Here is a 20,193-nt window from a genome sequence, read left to right on the forward strand (position 1 = left end):
ATTAAATTTGTATAAAACATATAATTTATCACTTAAACAATGTAAAAATAAGAAAATATCAAAAGTTTAATTAGGTTCAACTGGTCTTGCAAATATAATATTATGAAACCTAACTGCCCTAATGATTTGAGTTGAGATAAGGAGTTGAATCTTATCAAGATATAGAGGGAGGCAAACTCACTTGTCCGCCAGCTTGATTCACTAACCTGTTGCCCTCACTTAGAAGCTTATAATGAACTGTCTAGCTCCATTGTTTTGGCTTGGGAGTCTTTAACCTCCTCCTTGCGTAGCTCCCATTAGAAGCTTATAATGAACTGTCTAGGGCACCGGATCTTATAGAAGCTACATTGTTTTGGCTTGGAGCCTTTAATCTCCTTGTATGGCTCCCACTCAGAAGCTTATAAGCAACTGTCTAGGGCATCAGATCTTATAGAAGCTCCATTGTTTTAGCTTGGGAACCTTTAATCTCCTTCCTGTATAAAATGAATCAGACACACTACTACACATTTCAAGTACACAAAGCACCTCCCTCATGACACATCTGAAGAAGAATGCCACGCAAGCCGGATTCTGGACGAAAATAGAAATGGATCCTAAGTCAACGAGGGGAGCAATGGGGGGAAAATTTAACAGTCAATGAGTGGTGCGCAATGATGGATAAATTTCCTTGAAAATAGAGAACCAGACTTGGCCATAGCAGCAGTAAGCAAAGCCAACAAAAGCCCGCAGAAGAGAATTGATGTAAAAATAATAAGATTGAATTGAGCCAACTGAACTATAAATTATTTGACACTACACGTTTTGATTGTGAAGAACCTGCAAGCTAACCCTAACATTCTACATCTGCAATTTAACCATGAATGAAGTTAATGGTATGGCACTTGCTCCCAATGGCTTTAACATCAACTGCCAGTAGTCTCTTTCGGAACAGACTACAATTAGGCACCCAGAATGATAAGTACAAACAACACATCAGGAATAGGTTAAACCGTGACGACTTAAGTTCACACAGGGATTGCCTCGGGTAATGACTCGGGAGGAGCACCATGGCTGCCATTGAGCACAGTAACATTCCCATCAGAATCAACATCCACAATAACTGAATCCCCCTCTTTTATTTCACTCGCAAGCATCTTCTCAGCCATGCTGTCCTCAAGAAGTCTCATTATGGCTCTTCTGAGAGGCCTCGCCCCATAGCTTGGGTTGTACCCTTCCTCTACCACCCTATCCCTAAACCTCTCCGTCACCTGAAGATCTATCTCTTTATCCTTCAGCCTCTCAAAAACTTCCTTTAGCATTATATCAGCTATCTCCTTTACCTCCAGCTTTGTGAGCTGCCGGAAAACAATCATCTCATCCAATCTATTCAAGAACTCTGGTCTAAAATATTGCTTTAGTTCCTCTGTCACAAGGCTCTTAATTCGATTGTAGCTGCTGTCCTTCTCATCATAATCAAGATCAAATCCTATCCGACGGCCTCCCTTCTCAATAACACTGCTGCCAACATTTGATGTCATTATCAGAAGTGTGTTCTTGAAGTCCACAGTCCTCCCCTTGCTGTCCGTAAGCCTTCCATCCTCAAGTATCTGAAGCATCATGTTGAAGACGTCAGGGTGAGCCTTCTCAATCTCATCAAAGAGTACAACAGTGTAAGGACGACGCCGAACAGCCTCAGTAAGCTGACCACCCTCAGTGTAACCAACATACCCAGGTGGTGAACCAATGAGCTTCGAGACTGTGTGCCTCTCCATGAACTCACTCATATCTAGTCGGATCATGGCTTCTTCAGAACCAAAGTAGTAAGCAGCTAGGGCTTTTGCAAGTTCTGACTTTCCCACACCAGTGGGACCTGAAAAGATGAAGCTTGCAATTGGCCGGTTGGGATTCTTAAGTCCCACACGGGCACGGCGAATAGCACGACTGATGGCTTTGACAGCTTCATCCTGACCAATGACTCGTGTGTGGAGGGTCTCTTCCATTTTGAGAAGACGGTCAGATTCATCAGTCGACACTTTTTCAACAGGAATTCCAGTCCAAGAAGAGACGATATGCTGAATGTCCACATCTGTCACAACAGGACCTCCATCCCCTGCCTCAGCCTCTGCCTTGCTCATCTCTTTGCCTTTGTCTATAAGGGTGGATATTTGTGCCTTAAGATCCATTTCTCGATCACGTAAACCACCAGCCTGGTCAAGAGTTGCAGTGTAATTCGTAAGCTAACTGGATAAAACTTTTTAGCAACTACAAGATGGAATTCAGTAGGCAATATATTCAGTACTTAAAGACAGTTTATACCAATCACCAACAGGATGTTTATATCTATAAACAACATTTAGAAGAGGAAGAACTCTTCCTCATTAAATCTTTGACCCTTTTCTCGTCACTAAAACAAGCGGCAGATAATACCTTTTCAAAATCCTGGCTCCGAACAGCTTCATTCTTCTCTTTTGTGATCTGCCTAAGTTCTTTCTCAAGTTCTCTAGCTTCTTCAGGAAGCTACAACAAATGATTGTGTACCAGTTAACCTATAGAATGGAAAGGTAAAAGGAATGATGGCAAAACTGGAATAGAACCTCATACCTGTGCATGACGAAGCCGAACCCGAGAACCAGCTTCATCAATCAAGTCAATTGCCTTATCAGGCAGAAAGCGGTCACTGTATTTACAGAAAATATGAGTAGACAAATTATGCATCACGAAAGTAATCTTGTACTCTTGCAGAAGAAAAATAGCTGGCAGTCCACCAGCTTAATAATATAAAGAACATCAACAAGCATAAAGGGCAAAGTTGCTGATAACTTGAGCCAAAAAAGCCTTAATATGGGAATAAATAAGATGATTCAAGATCCAATTTTATTCATTATTAGTTGTATTGGGTTAGGAATACATTTTTATTAATTTACAATTTTTTTATTTAGGGATTTAATGTCATCTTCCCTATGTTTGTTTCCTTATTTAGATTTTGGAGAAAAACCTAACATGATTGATAGTTGAAACCCTAATTTTTTCTCTTCTTCCCTTTATTCACCAACTGGCCCTGTGTTGTTCTGGTTCTGCATCAAGTCAGCTATCCAACTTCTCAGGACTGGCTATACAACTACTTTTTGCCATTTATGACAACTATCAAGGACCATATCATAAACCTTTGTGCTTATGCTGTAAAACAAGAACTAGTTTAACGATTATTCATGGCAATAAAAATCTAATAATGTATCCCTAGCCCATCAAACCATTGCGCGGAGCTGGTTGGCTATGCAGAAGACAATATTACTCTAACAGGAGAGTTTACTAAGCAGTAGGGACCCACAAAATGTTAACAGATTCATTTATTAAACTTAATTAGTTACTTCTATTGGAAATTCCTGAAAGATGTGATCATCAAAGCATTCATTATTTGATAGTTAAGAAAATGCAAGTTGAGTGTATCTCAGTTGACACTCCCAACATATTCTACCAAGGCTATTTTTTATTTCCTCATCCCCTTTATTCCGCCTCATTTGCCCACTCTAAAAATAAATAGAGTCAAGAGTTTAAATCAAGTTAGCCCTAAAATAACTATCCAACATTGAAAATAGTGACCATCGGAAAAAAGAAAATTGGCTAACTTAGCGAAGCATGACATCTCATCCCCTCAATTTCTTTTCCTAATGTGAACCGTGAGTTGTCAAAGCTTTTAATACAGCCTCACCAGGTTGCCTTGTAAAACTGGGGCTTCAAATGGTACACGCTTCTCCTATGATGAACTTGTAAGTACAACTCTTCAGATGAGTCCTTGTAAGGTGTTCTAGCTCAAACCCAAACATTGGATGCCAGATAAGTGGATACAGATTCACAAAAGGTCATACAGTTCATTAAGTTAAAAACCATGTTCTCTGAGTCTTAACCTTAGCGCTATCTGATGATCTTACAATCTTATTAACTTAGTGCTATCTCATGCTTAGCACACACTTGGAATTAACTTTTTATGGGCAATATAATCATAGTCTTATGCATCAACAGATCTTAATTCATAGAGAAAGACTTATAAGGAATGGTTCCTCCATGTAGGATTTACAACCTGCCAATCATGTGGATATTATATAAATGTTTGGACCTACTAATGTGGTCCAAAGCCTACATCATTTGGACCCACATCAAATCATACCTCTCACTTATATGGATCCATGTGCTAATGTGGCATCATGTGATTTGGTAGGTTGTAAATCCTACATGGCGGAACTGTTTGCTTCAAGTCTTTCTCCAATTGATATATTAATTCAAAACAAGCAATCACGATGCCTTTTGCAAGTAGCTCAAGAGAACTGGGTAAATCGTCCCCACCCCTTCCCCCAAAATAAATAAATAAAATAATATCCAGTGTGTTAAATTACTTTAAATTTGATACATGTTTAATTCTCCATTCCAGTGGATTCCCCACTTCTGCTCCCCCCTCCCTTCTTAAGACTTGTTATGGTCCAAGAGTAACACTAGGAAATGTAATCAGAGCAATGACCTAAGGAGCACTGTCATTCTTGGCAGTTCAATAAGGATGATGATTTAAAAGTGAGACATAATTTTCTCTACTCTTAATATATTTCTTCTACAATTAGGAGAAAAAAAAAAGTGTGAAGTACTGCAAAACGATAGTGCAGCCTCCAATGATTCTCTATCTTGTTCTAATTTTCTTTTATTTCACTGCATAGTTCATCTTCCTCGACTTCAATTTTTTAACATTTTAAAGCAAGAGAACAAGACATCGTAGGTTCTCAGACATTGCAACCGTTAAAATACATAAACACCTCAAACTGCGTCATGCCTAAGAGCTCATGACACATTATTAACGCAACTGCTCAAATATGCTTTTGCAATCTAATTTTTGAGGTTAGTAAATATGAACACAAACAATGATGCTGACCCAAATAGGGGGGATGCTTCTGAGTATCTCTATCTATGTTGCACAAGTGCCCCAAACAAGTGTAAAATACCACAGCTAATGGCTCTAATTTGCACAAAACCCAACCAAGAAAGAGCACACTAGACCGGAGACAACTGCATACTGCTTGTCTTCCTCGGGTTGACAAAACCTTGTAAAGATGTACCCAAGTGCTCCTCCATAATCCTACTATAGGCTAGTACATCACTGAAATTGACCACAGGAAAATTAGAAATTTCTCCATGAATTAATGCAAGACATGCAATTCTAATCTAGTGGTAGCCGCTAAAATAAACCATCCTGGATTTTAATGCCATCCCCACTCATCTTTTGGTCTAATTCTAATATAGCGATAGCCACTACACAAGTAGCAGTGGCAAAATGAATCAATGCCTAATGGTGATCCATCCATTTAAATCAGGTTCAAGTTTAAGGTATAGTGACCCACTTATAATCAAAACCCTAACCCAACCCCTTTATTTAATGGGTTAAGCAGGTTCTAGTAAAGTACCCGACCAGTTACCAGTCAAACCCATAGATGCTGTTTTTTTGAAAATTTTCAATTTATATTTTTTGAAATAGTAAAAAGAAAAATAATAAATAATCAAAATAAGTGCTATTTAAAAAAAAATTGACTCACATTTGTTGAATTTTAAGAAGCAAAATGATAAATATGCATTTTTTAAAAATATTAACTCATATTTTTCGAAATATTAAATAAATTTTTTTAAAAAAATGTTATACATTTTTCAACAAGTACTCATTTCTAACCCGTTAACTGATTTGACGGGTTCAAGTTTATGTTCTACATGCTTGTTTATAAAAAGGTCAACTTGAACCCCAGCCCGTTTAAGTCCCACATGTTAACAACCCAACCCTTTGACCCATTTTGCCAACCCTACCATTAGGAAGTGGCCTAAGCATGCAAATATTTTTAAGGTTCATAGCTTTCATGCGTTAACTACTTCCTGTAGGCATTTCAAATGGGGTTTTCGCACTATTTTGGTTCCTATTACTGAGGTGTCATTGGGAAACACTTGGGAGAAGTCTCAAACTGAAAAAAATAAATAAATAAATAATAATAATAATAATAATAAAAGAAAATAAAAATGCTTCATTTGATAGGTGCTAATAGTAAGTGTTGAATTAGAAAAATGTTGAAAATCAGACGCACTGTTGTTTGTGTCTAAAACTAATTGTTGATTATTAATTTATGTAAATAATATTATTTCCAATTTTTATATTACAAAAGACAGTATATTAGATAGAATAAACAAAGAAAGGGGACAAGAAGTCCAGCTAAAAAAAAGTAAAAATAACCTTATGACCAATTAAATTAATATGATTTATCTTTATTATGTTTTATTTAACAATAATATATTATAATTTATAATGCATAATAAAAGAATATATGATTTTTTTATAGCAAAAGAAAATATATTAAGAAAGAGAATGTACAATCATAACAAGAATACCAAATCCTCAAAAAAAAGAGAAAAAACAAAATAAAACTCTGAAAAAATAAAAGAAAAAATAAAAGCAGAACTCCTAATATCATAGTTCACTGAACACTTCTCATCTTGGTTCACTGAACACTTCAAATTACCTAGTTCCCTTTGACCTTTCTTCACTTTTGATTTCGCCCCATCAAGCCTACCTTCACTTCCTCCTTGATCAGATGACTTAAGGCCCAATTCATCCAACAAACACCGAGTTTCATCGTCTTTCCTAAAGATTTATTGGATTGGAGTAGGCAGAATTCCATCCTTAACCTTATGTTCAACTTCAGTAACCTCATCATCAAAATATTAATTCCCTCTAAGCCTTCTAAAGGAGGCGGCACATAAGATAAATCCCCTAAGCAATCAACAGAAGAATCAGAGGAATATCCACACTGATCCCAAACATGATCAAAAATTAAACCTTTTTTATTTTCAAAATCACTACTCCCTACACTATCCTAATCCGTAACATCTCCCCATCTCTAACTATCCTTGCATCATTTGGCCCTCTCACCAATTGGCTCCTCCACAATACTCAGAACACCTTTGGAATCTTTCTTAATAATTTTATGTGTTCTCTCACCTGACAAATCTCGCATATCTTCATTAAGTTTCCTCCCTTCTGCACCAGTTTGCACTTCCTTACGACGGCATAAACCTTTCCACTTTTCAAATTATCCGAACTATCTTCCATCAAGATTTCCAATTGACCCAAACATTAAGTCCTGCTTTTCAAACTCCCAAGAAATAAGATTATTAGAACCAGAATCCCCTCTTTCACCCCTGAAGCTTGCCACCTTGATTTCCTACTTCCGTTGCCTGCTCTTTTGATTGAAGGGTGGTGAATCAAATGGTAGAGGTAGTGTGTCAAAACAACTCTGGCAAGGTGGAATTTTAAAAGGGTTGTGGCACATGGGAATTCTCCGGGGGTCAGACAGCAATGAAACTTCAGGGGATGGTGTTTCAGGGCTGTCTTTGATGGTGTGGGTGGTGTCGAGAAAATTTTCTGGAAAGAGGTGTTGAAAATTGAGTGGTACAACTGTAATTTCTGGAAAAGTTGCACATGAACAGTGCTTCAAATTATCTTCTGTGAACTCTGAACTTTGTTATTGCAGCAATAGCCTGTGGGAGTAAATTGCACTTGTTTGGCGGATGTGGTTCAAATTTTTGGATGACCCTTCAATAGGAGTAAGAAATTGATGGATCAGCTAAAGAGGAAGATTCCGGACGAATCAAAGTTTGCTTTGAAACCAAATTGATGGACAGGAACAGAAAGTCAGAAATAGAGAGAGATGCAGAGAATTAAGGAAGAGGAATAGAAAGGAGAAGAGAAGAATTGGAGGAGAAGAATATAAGTTACAGACAGCAGAAATTTTGAGAAGAACAGAGAGCGAGAAGGTAGACAAAATAGAGAAGGGCAGGGAGGAAAGAAGAGAAAAGAGAGGAGAGGGAGAGGTTGCAGGAGAGAGAGGGAAAACCAGTATTCAAATCTGATAATTGATAACTAGTAGAATACAAACTAAAACAAATAATCAAAATAACCCCAAGTAAAACAAACAATTACAATGTAACCCCGCAACACTTTAAAATACATGAAATCACCCTAAATTAAATGAACTTCTAAGCATCTAAATTCACTAATTTAAAACAAAATCCCTAATTTCTAAATCTTCAAACAAAACATGATCACTAAGAATCATCTGCAAGCAATCCTCTATCAGAATTAGAAGAAAAGTACACCATAAAGAAGAGTAAAGAAAACAGGGAGGATAGGATCGCACGCGAATGGGAGGAATCACCAGAACAAGAACAAAGCCAAAAAAAATCTAAAATACAAATAACTGGAGCAAAGCAACCCAATCCCACTGTACATCTTCCATAGTAAATGATGAAACAGACCCAAAATGACGCAAGAAACACCATTCTACTCCAAAGAAAATTATAAGTATCTGACTTTTAAAATTTCAGGCATTTCTCTCCAACCAGATACACCAAAGGCTGGTAATAATTGAGCAATGCGACAAGGCCTTTCTCGCCTTCCCCTTCCTGAACCCCCTAAACAACAAACAACAAAACAGAACAGAAAATGCCTTCAAAGAGAAAGGAAAAACTCTTTCCAAGAATACCAAACAAAACTTGCACCAAAGCAACCACAAGAAATGACGATGTAAGAACAAGCGTGATCAGTTCTTCCCAATCTTAAACTGAAGGATACACAAATCAGGCGATAAATACTTAGTAGGTCTCTGTTTCTGAAGCAAGTAATTAGTGTTAATTTTTTCCAGGATCACTGGCGCCACATAAAGGCCTTAGTCAGCTTTCCAAATGAAAGAGTGAAGGCAAAATGAGAAACATTGGGATCAAGAATTAAATGAGAGAAGAATGATTACAAGAAAAAATCCACAGAAGAGTCCAAAGCCCAAGCTCAGAATGTATGATCAAACAGCCACATTATCTAGGGTAAAATCCTGCATTTATGAAGAGCTTGCAGATGTACAAATAACTGAACATGGACATTTAAGGCTTGAATCATTCCCAAAATGATGCAGGATGGTAGAAATCGTAAGTGAAGCTTCAACTAGAAACTCAGAGGAAGGCATTTGACTTGAAATTTTGGTTAATTGAAGCACCAAATGGCTATGAGCTCGAGAAGTCAGGAAATTCAAATTTTAGATGTCCAAGGACCAGTATTTGAAGACTACAAATAGAAGAAAATTTCCAAGCTGCTGACAAAAAAGAAGCACTAAGCTAATTTTTGTATGCGCTTTGGGCTCCCACATTCTGCTTCTCAATTTTGTGTCACATTGGTTTACTTTGCCTTTCAAGTGGCTTAAGTTCGTAGTTGGGTGTTTTGCCCTTTGAGTGATCATTTGGCACTTGTAATTGCGCATGAGGCCCAAATTTTGGAGGTAAGGATTCACACCTGATACCCTCCCCAAATCCAAATTGGCGTGTGTACTGGGTACTACACTGCTACCTTTTATGTTGATTGCATGTGATCATCAAATTTCTTGAGATGAAATTAAATTGAAATGGAACCCGTTAAATTTTTGAAATTAACCCAATTCACCCTTCACCCTTCTCAAGTTGCTAACTAATAGCACTAATACCTTGTTTTCAAAAATATGTCAACTGCAAATACAAATGAACGAAAAAATAATTTGCTTTAAACCACAAACCTAATGTACTGGTGTGATAGCTGTGCAGCAGCAATTATGGCCTCATCCGTGTAATGAAGCTTGTGATGGATCTCATATCGCTCCCGTAGTCCTTTTAGAATCTGTATGGTTTCATCTACAGAGGGTTCAGGCACTTTCACAGGTTGAAATCGTCTTTCCAAAGCTGGGTCTTTCTCAATATGCTTTCTATATTCATCAAGTGTTGTGGCACCAATACACTGCACAAATAATTATGAAATAATTTGAGCCGTTTTACATGATAAACTCAAAAGTAGGGAGCACTTATCCAATTTCCCATGTTAAAATCTGACTACTTATGAAACACCGCATGATTATATTTCCATTACTTCAATGAAAAATGTCCTATGTCAGCTAAACACAAGGACAAAGGGGGAAAGGTTGAAGTAAAATATATACAATTTAAGAATCTAAAAGCATAAGTGCACATAACTTAATAAAGATTACCACCGCTCAAGTGAACTCATAGCAAAAGCCCATGCAGCATTGATATATTAAAACTCAGATAGCCCAACCTTGCCACAACTTAAAGAACTCATAATGCACGCACACACACACACACACATATATATATCATGCTTTGTGCGCATCTACAAGATCTCTAGTACCTGAAGTTCACCTCTTGCCAGAGCCGGTTTTAAGATGTTTGCAGCATCAATTGCCCCTTCTGCTGCTCCAGCTCCAATTAAAGTGTGCACCTCATCAATAAAAAGAATTATCTCATCACTCTGTTTGATTTCCTCCATTAGTTTCTTTAATCTTTCTTCAAACTCTCCACGATATTTTGTGCCAGCAACAAGAAGACCCATATCTAGGGTTATTACCTGAATCACACAAAACAAAACAGCATAAATTACCTTCCACCAATATTGGATGACTTCAGTATCAGCTACTTGGGAAAATTAAAACTGCCAATGATAAAAATAAAATCAAATAAAAGGAGATCCTGCATACAAATCACAAGGCCAGAATGAAATTAGTAAATATATCCCCAGGTAGGAATTGGCTGCTGCAACATATAATGCAAATTGCAATGCCTCATTGCCTCATTGCCCTAAAGATGTAGGATTCAATGTCTCAATCATTAAAAAGACAAAGAAAATCATGTCAAATAGCTCATTACTCTAGACATTCTCATGTGTAAAAAATATGGGAGTATGACCCTCTGCAGGTCCCGCGAAAATATCTCAGATAACAGAAAAAGTCAGACAGCTTTTGATGGAAGATGATAAAGAACTCTTCCAAATATTCTAAACTTGCTGCCATGACATTCAGACAAACTTGGCAGATTACACAGGCTTGCCCATTAGATAGGAACACAAGAAGTAACCAGTCAGATTCACAAGCCACAACTTCATAATGTATTGCAGACTTCAGTTCAATAGTTCTCATCTTGCATAAAAACATAGGCCCCTTATAATTCACAAGCATAGTTTTGATACGTAAAAAACAATCAAGTTTTAGAAACATTTAGCCACCGTTTGAAACTTGGTAAATCTTAGAAAAAGGAAAAGAAAATATGAAGGAATCTATTTTTTCATGTTTGGTTATCAAGGAAAGCAAGAAAGAAAACAAAAAATATTTCAAATCAATGAATAAAATTTTGATTTTTGACACCATTTGCATTTGACTTTTCTTAATTTTTAACCACATTAAAATAATTTTTTGTTTTTCGTAGTATTTGATATGGAAGGAAAATATACAGACCCTTAAAGAATTATTCACCTAAACCCCAGGTAAAAGATGAATGGCTGAATAAATCAGTCAGTCTCTGCAGGAAAACCGACTCAATTACCAGGACACACATGCTTCATTTATATTGGTCCTTACCAAGCAGATAAACATGCCAAATATATGCCCTCGACGAAGAAAAAACATCTTCCTCACGTCAATCAGGTGTATCTAGAGATGCTAAAATATACCATAATTATATCAGCCATATTTTTGCACTCACACTCTCCCAAGTGCTGCATTTTCAGTAATTTTAGGAAGAACAATGAAGAACGCTAAATTTGATGGTCCATAAGTCCTAGTTGTAGATTCCATTACCTTAAATCAATAATGCAAACAAAAGGAGCAATTTAAGACGATGTAATGCATAGAGCTAAAGGATGTTGGTTAAAATGGAGAAAGCATTAATTGTGCTATACATATATGCACCAAGGTGAAAAAGCATGAAATAGGGAAGTAGAGTAGTTGGCACATGCTAGTCAATCCAGTACATATGTCGCTTTCAATCTTTCCATTTTATATGTCCTCTCCTCCGCTAATACATCCTCCAACCAGGAATATCAATGAACCCAATTATTGCAATTGCTTAGATACCATTTTTTAGCTTTTAGGTCTATTTATTAGCACAAGATCCCTCTAAATCTTATCCATTGAAGAAGACAAACTTCAAGACTGAAACCTGCCCCTTTATTATTATATTATTAATAAGATAGGGCGTTAAACACTTCACCCTTCCATAATTGGGGAAGTAAAGACCCACTCTTAGGGGTATACGAGCGCCATTCTTCAGATGGATCACTGTTTGATAGTTATTGTAGCTGGGATAAGCAAGCATGGACTTTAGTATAGCGCCCTACCTGGAATAGCTATTTATGATACTATAAAAATTTGTGCAACCAGATGTACATACAATATGCATCGAGTTAGCTACTTCAATGAGATATTTATCCTGGTCAAAGGAGAGATTACCAATCGTCTACCATTCCCTCATGGTTGGCGCCAATGAGTCTTTTGTTTTGAGAGAAAAAAGAAAAATACAGTCCAAGTCCATATAGCGCTAATATAATAAATTAATATAATAATTAATGACTATAATATATAACTATAATTAATTTCTATTGAATGTCAAAATCCAAACTATGATGGAGGGCAGCAACGGAAAATTTTCCACACCGAGCAAAAGCCTAATGGAGCAATGCGGCATGGAGGTAGAAGGCCCATGGGTTGTGAACTTCTTTTCCTAGAAAAGAAGCAATGACGGTATCTAGGGAATAAGCATCGACTAAGAGGCATTACAACCTTTGCCACAACGGTAGATCAAACTATTTCATGGATTGGATTTCACTTGACTGCCTACAGCTCCATTGCATGTGCTCAAAGTAGAAGTTTTATATAAATGTATAAGTATTTTGATTTAAGTTATTTTCTTTATAAGAGGTGGAATAGAATAACCTAGTTTAATCATAATGATCATACCTTTGTAGAACAGCATCTGTCAGATTGGCTTTCATAATGCAGTTAGAGTCGAAGCAGAAGGTTATTCAGGTGGAATTTGGCACCTTTGAAAAGAAGACCTTGTGGGGGCAGGTCACTGCCAGGTAGGTAGTTTATTTCGGGCAGATGCCTCCTAAAGAGTAACGAAGGTGAGCAAAGGTAGGCTCAAGCTAAGATTCTGCTTGTGAGCATAATGGTATAAGCTTGCCTGACTATGACCAACTAGACCAACAAGTCAAACAAAGATGAAAGTTGGCCATAGTGGTTTGAGAGCCCCGTGTGAAGGGCTCTAGCTCAGCAAATCAAAGGAAGAAGTCTAAGGGCTGGAGGAAGTGAAAACTGGCTCAACTATCAGGAGAGGAAGATTAACAAAGAAATATCTGATTTGGCCACTAAATGGAGGGAATAGTGGTTCAGTAGGACAACACAAAGCAGTGCACTAGGGAATGCAGGCAAGACGAACTTTGGTATATGGATTACCTACAATACGCACAACAACGAGGAAACATATCCAAAAAGAAGTAAGTGTAGTTGAATTGAGAATGTTAAGATGGATGAGTGTAGCAAGCTAGGAGTATTAGTAGCACTTGTAAAAATAAGGAATGAGAGATACCACAGTTTTGGCACAAGCAAAGCAGGCCAAATAGTCCATTAAAGAAAAAGTGTCATTCAGATGATGTCATATAGGCTTTAGGACATGGAAGAATAGACCTAGAATAACTTGAATTGAGGTAGAATGACAAATTTGATGGCACATATTCATCATTAGATACAAATAAAAAATATATATTTGATACTTAAATTGTATGAAAATCAACGCAAATTGCTTCGCATTTTATATCCCAAGTATAGATTTTTCTAACATATAGGTTTCGACCATCTAATTTTTTTTTTTTTCTAGAAAAGCATTTCTCCCTCCCTCTCTCTCTCTCCAGTGTATTTGTGTTCGTGCATTAACTATTTAATTTTTTCATAGGTAAAAATGTCATTGAATAGAGCCAAAAAAATAGTAGCATCAAAGGTTTCATGAACTAGTCACTCTACATTAAGTTATGTAGAGATACAATCACCTTCTTCCCTTCAATTGTTTCTGGAACATCACCAGTTGCTATTCGTTGAGCAAGTCCCTCTGCAATTGCCGTTTTACCCACACCAGGTTCTCCTATGAGGCAGGGGTTATTTTTTGTTCGCCGACCCAAAATTTGGGTGACACGTTCTATTTGCTCCCGCCTTCCAACAACAGGATCCAACTTACCCTGAGCAGCCCAAAAAATTAGTTTAGGAACTAACCTAACAGCAAATTTTTTTATACAAAACTAAAAAGCTACAGAATTGCAAACTACCTCCTCTGCCAGCTTGGTCAAATTAGTCCCATACTCCTCCAAAGTTGGCATCTTATTGCTACTGGCTCCCCCTGCGCCAACATTTGCACCAACAGCCTCTGCACTCTCACCCACCATTCGGATAACCTATTCAATCCAATAAAAGATTTACATCGAGTCATGTTTATTTTGGGAACAGCTATAACCTCCTAAAAAGAAATTAGGTTTGCTACAGAAAATGAGTAACCAAGTCCTGCTTGCCTGGGTCCGGATGTTACTTAGATCAACACCTAAATTTTCAAGAACACGAGCAGCTACGCCTTCCCCCTCGCGAAGCAATCCCAGAAGCAAATGCTCAGATCCAATATAGTTATGGCCTGAAATATTCAGTAAATAGAACTAATATAAGTTCAACAATAAACTTAATCCTTAATCAAGATATATTCTGCAGAATCTAATATTTATTAATGAGAAAAGGAAGTGTGACTAATGTTTTTGTATACAAAGCACTTAGTGCATCTAATCATATGTTCAAACAAAGCCTCAAGCAAACGAGGACACACACACGCTCACACATCACACATGCCCACAAATAATTAACAGACAGGAACAGAGGATTCCTGATAATTCCCACATAATGCTTATAATATAACAAATTCATTGCGACCCTGAAAAAGAAAAAAAAAACAAAACAAAAAAACGAAAAAATAATACCAAGTTGTCGAGCTTCCTCCAAAGAGAGTTCCAAAACCCTTTTAGCACGAGGAGTAAATGGAATCTCCACGGCAACAAATCCACTGCCCCTCCCGATTATTTTCTCCACTTCTACACGTGCATCCTTAAGATTAACTCCCATAGATTTAAGCACCTTGGCTGCAATGCCAGTGCCCTCGCCTATTAGACCCAACAGGATTTGCTCTGTGCCAACAAAATTGTGCCCAAGCCGTCTCGCTTCCTCTTGTGCAAGCATGATAACCTTGATTGCTTTTTCTGTAAACCGCTCAAACATAGCAACAGGTACACCTCGGGAGGCCTTACCTTTTGCTTCTCGGGCAGAGATTGCAGCTGCTACCTTGGAAAAAAAATCTTGCCTAGGTCTTAAAATGGTGTCCAAGGCATGGGAAGTACGCAATCCTGAGAAACCCCTTATCCTTATTCGAGGTGTTTGTGAACTGCAGATCATTTTGATGGTGCTTTTGGTTTTCTCAGATCCTTGAACACGACCATCTCTTTGACCAGTAATTGAGGAAGGGATATTAGTGTACTGAACTAAAACCCTGGCCATGATTCCAGCAATAGCCCTACCTGCATGTAGCAAAAACGCAAGAATCTGAATCATTTCCCGAAGCAACTCAGTGTAAAATTGTACCCAGCAAATATAAAATAAAACTCAAAGTAAAATTGAGAATTTAAAATTGAGAAATGCATAAGGCACTAACAAGAGGCCTGATTATAGCATTACCGCAACCAAATGTAAAACAACGCAGAGAACAGGTATGTACAAATCAACTTCGTGGGCAGAAATTGAAAACCATTGAAAACCCTAAATTAAAATATCGAAATGGATAAACCAACACAGAAGGCAGCGCAGGACTCCAATCCCTATCTGGGACTTGTAACAGAGAAAAGGGAAACCATAAATGCAGTAACAAAAGAAGCATTAGATTGAATAACCTCACCTGAATCGTTTCAAATGAAGCTTGATTGCTTAGAAATGGGGGCAAAGAAGAGAAAATAATAAATTAGAAGAGAGAGAGAGAGAGAGAGAGACTCTGAGGTCTGCCTTCAGGGGAGGAAGGAGACCTAAATGTGGCCGAGGGTCGATGAACATTCATGGACCGTCGTGATAATGGCGAGGCTAGCGTCACTGGAGTGCGCCGACAATCAACGTCACCGACACACTGAGGCCGTCGATATGATTGGTGAAGTTGTTGAAAATGTGAAAGGGCGTGGGGATTATGACACGTTGCAAGATCTCTGTCCTGTAATACCCATCCTCTCCCTATATTTATCAGCCGGCTTACCATTTTGCCCCTGTTAGGGTTGGACTTGGATTCGCCGCCATTTATGATTTTGTACATGAGAAACGTGTTAGAATATTTTTCAGATTATTCGAAAAGATTTTTTAGGTATAAGCCAAATTTACAAGCAAAAGCAAACTAAAGTAGTTATTCTTGTGATCTTTCCCATACTAAAGAAAATGATTGGAATTAGAACCATTTGAAGAGAAGAAAGAGATTGGATTTCAAGTTTAATAATATGAAAGAGCTATAAATAGTAGTTTATATGTATTATTAGTACCGCTTCTATTACATCAGAATAGCTCTCAGTGGACACCTCACCTGGTCATGTGACAAGTCAGAATGATAAAAAATAATTTTAGTTATACAAGTGGAAAGCTTTCATTTGTTGTGACTGAAATTTGTTACAACAAATATTTTGTTTCTCCATTATATATTGTTGGTTGTTGTATTTACACTGTGCAGAGAAATTGAATAATATTTTTCTTCATTTCATTTTGTTTCTGTTTTTCGTTTTCTACTGTTTCATCATGGTATCAGAGCCTCTCCAAACTCGCGTCTATCAGCTCCTCTTGCTAGCCTAATCTACTAGCATCTACATCTATGGCTAAATCTCCTGCCGCAGCAAAATCTTCCACCCAAAATGTCTCTCTTCCCTTCCCCACTAATTTGATTTCTATCAAATTAACCAATGACAATTATCTGTTGTGGAAGGCGCACATCGTTCCTTATCTTTGAGGCCAAAATCTATTCGGCTATGTTAATGGCACTATTCTTGCTCCCCAACTGTTCGACGAAAGTTCTTAACCATCTTCCGCTTTCTTGGCCTAGCAACAACAAGACCAAGCCATCATGAGTGTACTCATTGCTTCTCTCTTTGAACCCCTGATTGCTTATGTTCTAGAGGCCTCCTCTTCTCGAGAAGTATGGGCTATTCTTGAAGATTAATTGCTGCAACATCTCAAGCCCGTGTTATGCAAGTTATGTTACAACTCACCACACTCAAAAAGGGTTTGGACTCTATTGCAGATTACTATCGACGTGTCAAACTTCTCCAAGATACCCTTGCTCTATTTGGTAAAACTTTATCATCCGTTGAGTTTATCACCTTTCTCTTGGCTAGCTTAGGCTCAAACTATGATTCAGTGGTCACGTCCATTACTACACGTGTGGATCCTCTTACTCCAGCTCAGGTCTACAGTCATCTTCACACTCACGAGTCCAGATTAACTCATTAACTCACTAGTCTTACCGCAGCTCCTGAATTCTCGGCTAATGCCACTCTAAAACAATCTGGTGATGCAGCTCCTCAAGGATGTGGTTTTTCTCATGGCAGAGGTCAGTTCAGAGGGTGGTGGTCATGGAAGAAATGGTGGTCATGGTTTTTCCCCCTCCCCATCCTTCTTTTCATCCAATTGGCCTACTTGTCAAGTCTGTCATAAGCACAGTCATACTGCCTCCACTTGCTATCACCAATTTGATTTCAGCTTTCAATCTCCCCCTCCACCTTCTCTCACGGCTCACTACACTTTTGTTCCCCATTCTCACCCACCTTCTCCCACCCCTATAGACACCACCTGGTACCCAGATTCAGCTGCGACTCATCATTTCACCCATGATCTTTCTAATCTCTCCCTTACTTCTTCTAAGTACAAGGGCGATGAACAAGTACGTGTAGGCGATGGTACTCCTCTACCTATACAACATGTTGGCAACTCATCCATCTCCTCCACTCACGACAATCTTCTTCTCTCTAAACTCTATCATGTTCCTTTAATCTCTAAGAATTTAATTTTTGTTCGCCAGTTGTGTGAAGATAATTCTATTTATTTTGAATTTCACTCCTCTTTTTATGTGTAAAGGATTCCCAAACTTAGTAAGTTCTTCTTTGCGGCCCTATTAAAGATGACATTTATGCTCTTCCACAATCCTCTCCTTCTCCACAAGCTTCTATTGGTGAACGTCTCTCTTCAACTCAATGGCATCTTCGACTTGGTCATCCTTCCATGCAACTTGTTCACAAAATAATTTCTCAAGTTTCTCTACTTGTCAGGTCTTCCATCTCCTTGGGTCTATGCTCCTTATGTTACAAGGCCAAACTCCATCAACTCCCATATGGTCGGTCCTCCTATCGCTCTCCCGCGCCTCTACATCTTTTGTTTTTTGATGTCTGGGGTCCTACTCCCGTGCTCTCTCGTGGTGGTTTTAAATATTATCTTTCTTTTGTTGATGACTTCAGTAGGTTTACCTGAATTTTTCCATTACGATGTAAATCTAATGTAGTTTTGGTTTTTCTTTCATTCAAGCATCATGTAGAAACACTTTTAATGCAAAAATTCATTCTTTACAATCATATTGAGGTGGTGAATTTCGATCTCATAATAGAGTGTTGCAGTCTTTTGGTATTTGTCATCACATTTCCTACCCACATGCTCACTCACAAAATGGTTCGATCGAAAGGAAACATAGACACATTGTAGAAATAGGTCTTGCTCTCCTTGCTCATTCTTCGTTTCCTCATTCTTACTGGTCTGATGCCTTTGTCACTGCGGTTTTCTTAATTAACCGCCTTCCCACTCCCACCTTACATCACAAATCACCTTTTGAGGTTCTTTTTAATCAAAAACCAAATTATTTGTTTCTTAAAACTTTTGGTTGCTTATGCTGGCCTAATCTTAGGCCATTTAATAATCATAAATTGAATTTTAGGTCTCTTCCGTGTGTTTTTCTTGGCTATAGTTCTTTTCACCATGGCTATATGTGTTTCCATGTCTCTACTGCCAAAATGTATATTTCTAGGGATGTTCTCTTTAATGAAACCAAATTCCCCTTCTCTACTTCCCTATCCAGTTCACCTTCCGCCTCTACTTCTTGGCCTAGCCCATCCCAAGTTCAATTAGTCGCTTTTTATCCTTCTCCATCTCATAGGCCTTTTCCTTCTTTTAATCAACTCTCTCCTCGGCCCAACCCATCTTCTAGCCCCAATACTTCCTTGTGTTTGTCTCATGCTTCCCCTCAAAACCCATGACCTCATACTCCCATCGTCTTATCCACCTTCCCTCCTTCTTCTAGCTCATCTCCTCATTTTACTAGGGCACCCTTCTCTTTATCTTCTCATGCATCCCCTTCTTTCTCAGCAATCCCTTCCACCTCTATCCATCCCATGCAAACTAGAGCCAAAGGAAACATATATTGCCCTAAAATATGGATTGATGGCACCGTTTCTTGGCCTCAGCCTCACACTCATTGCACTTCCACCACTACTCCCGATGAACCCTCCTCTGTTATTCAAACCTCCAAATTTCCAGAATGGAGGCATGCAATGCAGCTGGAATTCAATGCACTAATGTCAACCAACACTTGGTCACTAGTTCCTCGCGATCCTAATCAAAACATTGTTGGTTATTGCTGGAGTTTTAAAACCAAACACATGTCCAATGGTTCCATCGATCGACGAAAGGCGAGACTGGTTGCTAAGGGCTACAGTCAACTTGAAGGTTTCAATTACAATGAAACATTTAGTCCTGTGATCAAACCAACTTCCATCAGGTTAGTTCTCTCCATTTCCGTATCTTTTGGTTGGCCAATTCATCAGTTGGATGTTCAGAATGCCTTTTTGCATGGGACTCTTGATGAAGATGTTTTTATGACTCAACCACCTAGGTTTGTCCACCCCCAATTTCCCAACTACATCTGCAAACTCAATAGAGCTTTATATGGCCTTAAATAAGCTCCACGGGCCTGGTATGCTCGTCTCAGCACTCGATTACTAGAGTTGGATTTTACTATTTCAAAATCAGTCACCTCCTTATTAATTTATCGACATCAATCTGAGGTGGTCTATTTTATGGTCTATGTTGATGATATATTGCTTACTAGTTCTAGTCCGAGTCTTATAGCTCATCTTATCTCTGTTTTATGTGTTGATTTTCCTCTTAAAGATCTGGGTGATTACATTATTTCTTGGGTCTTGAATGTCGTCGGGATTCTACCGAACTAATGATTTCTTAGAGG

At 38.1% G+C, this 20,193-nt stretch overlaps 1 protein-coding gene across 1 annotated transcript; it reads right to left on the bottom strand.

Moving 5' to 3' along the window:
• Positions 1-736: 736 nt before the first annotated feature.
• LOC131159392 (ATP-dependent Clp protease ATP-binding subunit ClpA homolog CD4B, chloroplastic-like) lies at positions 737-16,088 on the bottom strand. The gene is made up of 10 exons (XM_058114272.1): positions 15,838-16,088; positions 14,873-15,463; positions 14,420-14,535; positions 14,180-14,305; positions 13,907-14,092; positions 10,220-10,435; positions 9,594-9,811; positions 2,581-2,656; positions 2,407-2,496; positions 737-2,186 (listed from the first exon to the last, which is right to left on the bottom strand). The coding sequence occupies exons 2-10, from the start codon at positions 15,441-15,443 to the stop codon at positions 1,005-1,007; spliced, it is 2,781 nt and encodes a 926-aa protein (XP_057970255.1). The 5' UTR covers positions 15,444-15,463; positions 15,838-16,088; the 3' UTR covers positions 737-1,004.
• Positions 16,089-20,193: the final 4,105 nt, after the last annotated feature.

The sequence above is a fragment of the Malania oleifera genome, chromosome 7 (assembly GCF_029873635.1).
Source record: "Malania oleifera isolate guangnan ecotype guangnan chromosome 7, ASM2987363v1, whole genome shotgun sequence".
Lineage (NCBI taxonomy): Eukaryota > Viridiplantae > Streptophyta > Magnoliopsida > Santalales > Ximeniaceae > Malania > Malania oleifera.

Bases quoted from the DNA above. Each gene is read 5' to 3' on its own strand.
- LOC131159392 (XM_058114272.1), bottom strand. From the start codon at position 15,443: ATGGCCAGGGTTTTAGTTCAGTACACTAATATCCCTTCCTCAATTACT. The intron at 2,657-9,593 runs GTTTGTGGTTTA...CTGTAAATACAG, and splicing joins CTATCACACCAGTACATTAG to TGACCGCTTTCTGCCTGATA. The intron at 2,187-2,406 runs GTATTATCTGCC...ACTCTTGACCAG, and splicing joins GGAGCCAGGATTTTGAAAAG to GCTGGTGGTTTACGTGATCG.